The following is an 8,538-nucleotide window of genomic DNA, read 5'->3' on the forward strand; positions in this document are numbered from 1 at the left end:
GGTGCGGTTCCCCGAGAGTCCCTTGGACTGCAAGGAGATCAAACCAGTGAATCCTGAAAGAAATCAACCGTGAATATTCACTGGAAGGACTGATGCCGAAGCTGAAGCTCTAGTACTTTGGCCACCTGATGCGAAGAGCGACTCACTGGAAAAGACCCTGATGCTGAGAAATTGAAGGCAGGAGGAAAAGGGGATGACAGAGGACGAGATGGCTGGATGGCATCACCAACTCAATAGACATGAGTTTGAGCAAGCTTTGGGTGATGGTGAAGGACAGAGAAGCCTGGCATGCTGCAGTCCATGGGGTCGCAAAGAGTCAGACATGACTGAGTGACTGAACTGAACACATATCATACTTGGACACACATTATAATTACTCAGTGTGTGTTTTTTCTTTGTGTCTCCACCCTGCTAGAATGCAAACTCTACAAGGGTGGTGATCTTTGCTTTGACTTCTGGTGCAACCATAGCATCTTTACTAGTGTCTGATGGGCACTTAAATATTTGTTGAATAAAATCAGGTTTACCTTTCAGAGGATCCCATGAATAAACTGAATGATGTTAAGCTCTCCTCCCTAACCAGTGCCTCCCTACCTGCTAAATAACAAATAAAACTTCTTTATCAGAAGAAAAAAGTCACATCACAGTGAGAGATACAAAGTTCCAAGGAAAGGGAGAAGAAATGACATGTGGGCTAAAAGTCGTCTACCTTGAAGTTTAACCGAGCTACAAATGCAAGATCAACAATACAAGACTGGCTCTATGTCTGAAGAGAAGACAGTACTTAGAACTCAAGGTGAACTACAGCTTGTAGGAGAGAAAACAGCCCATCACACCTTCTCTCTTTGGTGGCCCTATTAATTACACCCTCATCTGGGTCAGAGGAAAGCTGCTCCAGCCACCCAGCACGCCTTGGCGTCAGCACACCTGGGAGCTCTCATCACAGGCTGGAGGCCAGGGAATCATCACTTTCACATTCGCAACACCTGGCAGGGGAAGACCTGGATGCCTGTTTGCTGATCTGAACTAAATGTGCGTGACTCTTCTTTCATGCCAACCGATAAAGGATTTTCATGCCCCTAGATTACAGAGACACATAAACAAATAGAATGCTCTTGAAACTAGCCTGAAACAAGGTCAAAATGTTCACTATATACTTTGGAATATTTTATTTTTGTTTTTTTCTTTAATATTTTGTTTTCAATGCAGGAGCGATGCTATTAAAAGAGTTAACCAACAAAACGACATCTAGGAAACCGTGACCCTCAGAGTTTCAGGTGATAGAACTGAGGCTCAGAAACGCCAGCGCTTGTGCAAGGACACAGGAATCTGGAGGAAGAGAGAGGCTGACAAGAGACAATTTACATAAACTCCTTAATGTGAACCACAGCAAACTGGTGGCTCCAATAACACCAATGATTACTCCAGTCACCATTTTTCCTGGTGTGCAAAACAACAGCTGCATTAAAATACAGCACTCAACTATTGTACCTGTGACTCTATGGGGTTTTACACTTTGTCTGCAATTCTGGCGGTAAAAGGCCACCTGAAGGGATGATAAGATCTCTGGAATTGTCTTTTAAGGGAGAGTATCTCCCATCTTAAAAGTATCTTTATACTTTGCAAAATCAATTGCTCACTGAGCAACTACTAAGAACCGTAACATTTGGTCTTCATGATGACCTTATGAGGAAGTGTTCCCTCTGTCAGGGAGAAAACGGGGCTCACAGAGGTTAAAACAGCTGCCCAAGGATCCCCTCACATCTGGTCACCCAGATGTCAGGCTGGCCCATGGTGACCGGACTCTGCTGTGGGGCTCCAGAGTTGACTCAGCCCCCCATCAGACCCAGACCAACCCCATCTGCTCTGTACAGCCCCGGGGACTCTCAGCACCCTGGAACACAGCTTCCCTGCCACCAGTCAAAAAGCTCCGTGATGGGACTTGCTCTGCACCTCCACTGCAACAACAAAAACCTCCATGAGGGTCAGAGTCCTGTCCGTCCCTCTTGCTGACACAAATCGAGTCTGTGCTCTGTAAACATGGGATGACAAACAGTTCAGGTCTTCTGGGCACAGTGTCTCTAAACAGAGCTAAGCATTAGTGTGCTATTTGTGTGTGTGTGTGTGTGTGTGTGTGATCATCATAAATAGATAGCAAATTAAGTCTAATTTGATATGAAACTTTAGTTTTAAAAAACACTTCGAGAGACAGCAGATTATTTAGCCTGAAAAGAAAAGTGTCATGTTGGTAAGGGTTGTTTAGGTTCCACACGGTCTTTGAAAATTCAAAAATGACCAGATAGGAGGCTGTGCATATGACACTTCAAGAGGACAGACAGTCCAGCTGAGCCCAAGATTCCTCAGAAGACCGTGAGTGGCAGTTCGGGTCCATGCCACCTCTGGGCTCTACAGTGACCAGCCTAACGGACCAGACTTCCTGATAGGATTCTGTAGAGGGCTTCACGGCTCAAAAAAGAAGTCGGAAAAACCAATGACAAGGTGATGTGAGTAGTGTCCCCACCTAGATGGTGACCAAGACATTCAGTGGCCAGTCACACTGATGCTTTAACCAAGGGATTCAGTCATGTAAAACAAAAACCCCAAAGGCAAATTTGTCTCCACTAAGAAAATATAGATTGGGCCAAATCTTAAGGCTGGAACTGAAGTCTCCTTAAAAAATAACTAGGAGTGGATGGGAGAGGAAAAATGGTACAGTTATAGATGAGACAAAAGCAAAAACGGTGAATGACCTCAGTTGCTAGCCCAGACGTTTCAAAGTAAGGATGAGCTTGTAAACAGCCCGCTTAATAGACCTCTTCTCTGTATTTCTGGCACCACCATCTCAGGGCTATGTTTAGACACAGGAGAATGGGGAGCAGAGAGGGAAGGGCTTGCTGTGGCCCAGCCTCACCTCGAGTGCCCTGCCGGGACTCTGGCTATCTTTAATTAATGTCTGGGGGACAGAAGACCAACCCTCCCTGTGCTGACAGGAAGCACAATGGTGAAATTCTACCCACAAGACTGACAGGCTCACTACTGGTGTATCATTCCTGAGGTCCTGGGGTTGTTTTTTGTTCAAAAGGAAGCTCCGTCTGGACCATTTACAGAGGGCAGTGAAGTAGACCCTGCGTGTTTAATTTACGAGCACAGAAAACAGGACTGCCTGTTTATTTGTCTGGTTCTGCATCCCCACTTCACATACTCAGACTATACCAACCAATCACCTTTACATGATTTTATACCTTTTCTCTGGAATACAATTTCCCTTTAAGTCACTGCCTCTGGCTATCTAGTCCAGATTCATAACAAAGATGAAACCAACATTTCTCATCATCTAACATTACAGTCTTTCCCTTTCACAGAATTCCCCAAGAGATAAGCCCAAAGCTTTTAAACCACCATCACTCGCTGCCTTCCAGATTAAGCTTCATTAAATACCAGAGATTAATCGTATCTTTGGAAACAGAATTGAATATGCTAAGAAACTGATAGTGAAATACATTCTACACACCACACCAAACTCACTAACACTGGCATTATAAAAGCATACAGCAGGCAGGGACGATGAAGAGAAGGGGATAAGAGGCTGCCATTTCAAGAAAAGAAAATCAAGAGCACAGGGTTACAAAGCTCACTGATAGACCTGTAGGCTGGTTATCAGCAATCAATGAACCGTCCATGAACAAAGAATTTAAGGGGCTCCTGTGACAACAAAGCAAAATATGAATAAAATTCAAGTTCTGAATTCCATCTACTGTACCTCAGACTACAGAAAACTGCCTTCTTCCTACACTGAACTCCATGAACCAAAATAGGTCTGTTTATCTAAGACTTCATCAGTAGATTAAAAAAAAAAAAAAATCAGAATTCTAACATTCCCTTTTCACTGAAGGAAACACAAGGCTCTCTTCATTTTTGCAGAAAGCACTTATGCTAAAACCATGATTAAGCAGTGGCTTCAGTGCTAAGTATGGTCAGTGAACCCCAGCTGACCACACTGCAGGGTGTTCATGTTTCCCACCCTCTTTCTGGAGATGGTTCCTTATGAGCCTCAAATGTCCATCCGGAACCCAGCTGGGTTTTCTGAACGGGGCATGAAGGCAGGCTGCAAAACCGGTGGACTTCCTCCCACTGCACAAGTATTACTCAATGGTTGAGTACCCGGGATGTTCTGTAGAGAAGGATCTAGCAGGACCTGTTTCCCCGCCTATTTTTTATTCCTTAAGTCCATACAGAGAGGGGATGCCAGGTGATCGAGAAAAGAAAACTATCTGGAAGTATGTGAAAAGATCATCGATTTGCCAGAGAAACCCATGACAGGATGTACAGTTAAACTCTGGCCAACAGTCCAGCTCAACACGGTCCAATGGGAACCTGGAGCAAGGAAGGAAACAGGCCTCATCTCTGTTGTCCAGTATGATAGCCGCTGGCTATAAAGCACCTGAAGTATAGCTAGTATGACTAAGGAACCGAATTTTTAAAATTTTATTGAACTGTAACTAACTTAGAGAGTTACGTGTGGCTTACAGACTCAGCATGGAAGAACTCAGGTCCAAAACTCTGGGAAAGCTGGCTGATGGCAGCAGTCTCCTGGATAAGAAAAAGGCTCCAGAGGAGCCTAATGGTCCCGTCCTCTCCCCCCAAGGACAAAGGGAGAAAAACAACTAATTAACTCCCCTTCATAACTGCTTTAGTAATCAAAAAGTACTTTCTAATCTTTTTCTGACTCAACTGAATGTGGGTCTCTTAATATAAGATTGCGTGTGTGCTAAGTCGCTTCAGTCGTGTCCGACTCTGTGCAATCCTATGGACTGTAGCCTGTCAGGCTCCTCTGTCCATGGAATTCTCCAGGCAAGAATACTGGAGTGGGTTGCCAAGCTTTTCTCCAGGGTAATATATGATTAGAACATGTAAAATGTAAAAGGGATAAAACCACTTTTCTCTTACTGGAAACAACAAAGACTTAATAAAAACTTTGGGCCAAATACTCACAACAAAAGATCGCACAAACTGCTTCAAGATTTTCACTTTTTTTTTTTTTTTTGACTCTTCTCTCAAAAGTCACAGTAAGGTCTACAATATGATTATGTTTTGAGATCCTGAAGGAAAAAACAACTTGCAAACACAATTCCCAAGTGCTGAGATGAAGATTCATCCCAACAGCAACTGTGTAGTGGGGGTGGGAGGGGGATGTTTCTTCTGCTCCATACAATCATGTGAACATCCAGAACATGTTCAAAAAGCTTCAGCCGTGCTTAAAGCTCATCTGTATTCCTAAAACGGCCAACACTAGCATCCTTGATAAATGCTGGCTGTAAACAAATGCTTTTAGCTTTATGCACTGCACGCTATAGCTTTAAATGGCAGTACATTCTAAAGACATGTTATCCAGGGACACACACTCCCTGTACATCACACACCAAGGCTACAGCAGAAACAAACCATGTTGAATATCAACTGATGTTCTTTCTGAAGTTCCTGAAGATTATGTTTAGGGCCCTTGAATTGTTTAAACAATGTAAAAATGGTACTGGTTTTAATGAAGGAAGTCTCTCAAATCCCAATAGGAGATGATTTTAGTTCTAGTGTTAAAAAGAAAAAATAAACTATGTACATGGCTTAACAGACTACATATAAACTCAAAATAGACTTTATAGCAAACATCAAGTATTTTCTAATCACTTCGACAGCAGAGCCACTCAGCAAGGCTGAGTGTGTGGACAGTAAAACCACTGAATGAACTGATGCTGCCCTGTAGTAGCCAGCCACCTGTGTGTGACTGCAGGCATTTGTACCTGGCTCCACCCTTTCAACTGTTTACCAACAATCTGCATAAACTCACAGAAACATGTAAAAAGGTACCCAGCACTGGATCCTGAATGATGTAACACAGTGGAATTTAAATGTTAGATCCCTCATTAAAGGCTCAAAGAGTCAGTTGCACCAGCACCAACTAAAATATCAAGAATCCAAAGCAATTTATGCAAAAAAGGGGGGTCACAGGGAACAAAGATGCAGGTTCAACGCAGGTCAATAGTGATATGGCTGCCCAAACAGCTAATTTAACCTTATACTGCACTTACAAGATGTAAATTGTCAAAAAAAGTTACTCTTCTCCACTGAATCTAGTATTGCAGATGTTTGGGGCAGTGCATTTTAGAGGGACTACACCAGCATCAGCAAGTTTGCCGGACCCCCCTCTGGGGAGTTAGAAGCCTGTCACCTACTCGGAAGAGGCAGGAGTGCAGCAGAGGGAAAGGAAGCTGCTTTTCCAAAAGTTCTGATGGGCTGACATGACAAGGAAGAAACTTACTTTGTGTGTTTCCAGGGAACAGAAAGAGAATTAAGAGAGGCAAACTTTAGCTTAATACCAGGAAGAACAGGTTAAAGATCTGGGCTGTTTGTAAATGAGCAGTCCCACCTGAAAGGGCAGCGAGCGACTCATTACCCAGGGCCAGAGGCACTAGCCCAAGGAGGTTTCCACCCCCTCAGGAAGGTGGTTAGTGACGTCCTCTTCCCCTCCCCCACACTGAACCGAAGACCTTCTCAGCAAGGCTGCCTCCCCACTCCAACCCCTCCCCATTCTCCCTCTCTCCAGGCAGGCTATCAGAATGCAAGCCAGCGAGTAAGGTTAAGGCAGGAATTACTGCTCTAATTCTGCTCTAATTTATTTTCTAAGAAAACAATCTGCAAACTTCAGTCTTTAGGGACACTAACGACGACTAAATAAAACAAGCTCCGACAGCTGGGCAGCTAACTCGCTGAGATACCAGAAACACTGCTCTCAGACACAATACTCAGATCCTATACATTCTACATCTTAATTTCAGTCGGTTAGTAGACACCAAATTCAAAATGACCAAGCTTAAAGAGAGTAATTTTCTTAAAACTTCCTGAAATTTGGCTGAGTGTTTTACCTTATTTCACAAAGGTCGCAAGCAAGAAGCCTGTGCAGGAAATTCCTATGCCGCCCCATTTAAGTAGTACCTACAGAGAACTGACCCTAATTTCTCTACCAATGCAGGGGCTGAGACGAGCAGAGGGGCGAAAGCAGGACTTACCTTTATCTGCAGATATCCACTCTTGCCCCTGATTTCCACACTTCCCGAAACCCAAGGCTAAGTGACACTGCCAGTGTTCAAATGGATGCCTAACATGGCTTGGGTCCCCTTCTGATTCTACCCTAGACACAAGATGACCGATCCCAGAAGCTCATTACCCAACTATTCAAACTCTAAAATGACAGCACTGTCGTCAAAAGTGCTCTCTCAACCTCCTCTGAAGAGAGTACCCGCAGCCTGTCTGGAAAAGCCTGTCTGGAAATATTTTAAGGAGGAAGCTACCAGCCCACCATCTGCCCTACCCTTGGGGCACCGCCTGGCTGCCCACATCCCTGCCGGGATCCCGACCTGTGGGATATTAATCTGAAACAGACAATGGGACTTCTGTCAAAGTGACTCTCTCAGCCTGAACAACACATCCCACACCGTCCGCTCTTAAGGCCAGGCTTTACCTTTCTGGACGTGGATGATGTCGGGGAAGTTGGCCAGGTGGCCCTGATACAACGCCAACAGGTCCATGACCGGGTCCAGGTCTTGCCTGGGCTGCTCGGCGAAGAGCTCGCCGATGGCATCGTAGGCATCTCCGGTGAAGGCGATGGCCTGGTTCAGGCCGGCCGAGAAGGCCTGCTGGTCCAGCTCAAAGGCCTGGCTGAGGCCGCGGAAGGACTGCCCCACCCTCTGGTACTCCTTCTTGAAGCCGGTCACCTGCTTGCGCGCGAACTCGTTGGCTGTGTGGTTGAGCTGCAGCGCGCTGTCGTCCATCTTCTTGGTGAAGCACTTGAAGCCTTCGATCTTGCTCTCCACCTCCTGCAGGTCGAGGGCGGCGGCGGGGGGCGTGCTCAGGGTCAGGAAGAAGTTGGCGCCCACCATCTCATCCTTCTCGGCCTTCCTCTTACCCTGCTTCCAGGCCTTCTCGTCGGTGCTGCTGGGGCAGGTCAGGAAGTGCTGGAAGACGTCGCACTGCGCCAGCACCGGGTGGCTGGCCATGTGGTTCATCCACCAGATGAGGCCCTTTCTGCGCTTGGAGATGAAGTCCTCCTCGAAGCGGCCGGTGGCCTGCTTCTCGGGCAGGTGGGGCACCGAGATGACCGGGAACTTCTCGGCCAGGCGCGCATACAGCCAGTCGAAGTGCTTGTAGCGCCGGTGCACCGGCACCTGCGTGTGCGTGGGCACAAGCTTGTACGAGATGTAGCTCTTCATGCCCTTGAACTTGGTCTGCTTGGTGGGGTCGTCGATGGTGCACTGGAAGGGATAGGGGTTCTCCTGCCACTCGGGGCCATAGGGGCCCAGCACCACGCACAGCTTGTCCCCATCCTTCACGAAGCCCGATGCCTCACCCAGCACGAAAGCCTCCCCGCCAGACTTGACGAAGGTGGAGAAGCGGTTGAGGTTACGGCTCACGGTGGCCGAGCTCTTGGCCCCCGACGGATGGTGCTGCGGGGGCGCAGAGCCGCTGCGGGAGCCCAGCGACAAGTCG

General features: G+C 46.6%; 1 protein-coding gene across 1 annotated transcript in view; it reads right to left on the reverse strand.

The window, feature by feature from the left end:
- SNX18 (sorting nexin 18) overlaps positions 1 to 8,538 on the reverse strand; it is a 29,669-nt gene that overhangs the window by 20,301 nt on the left and 830 nt on the right. The window contains exon 2 of the mRNA XM_010857195.1: positions 7,514 to 8,533. Within this exon, the coding sequence (XP_010855497.1) occupies positions 7,514 to 8,533 (1,020 nt within the window). The remainder of the gene's footprint in view (positions 1 to 7,513; positions 8,534 to 8,538) is intronic.

This window comes from Bison bison, unplaced genomic scaffold, assembly GCF_000754665.1.
Source record: "Bison bison bison isolate TAMUID 2011002044 unplaced genomic scaffold, Bison_UMD1.0 scf7180017864378, whole genome shotgun sequence".
NCBI classification, from domain to species: domain Eukaryota; kingdom Metazoa; phylum Chordata; class Mammalia; order Artiodactyla; family Bovidae; genus Bison; species Bison bison.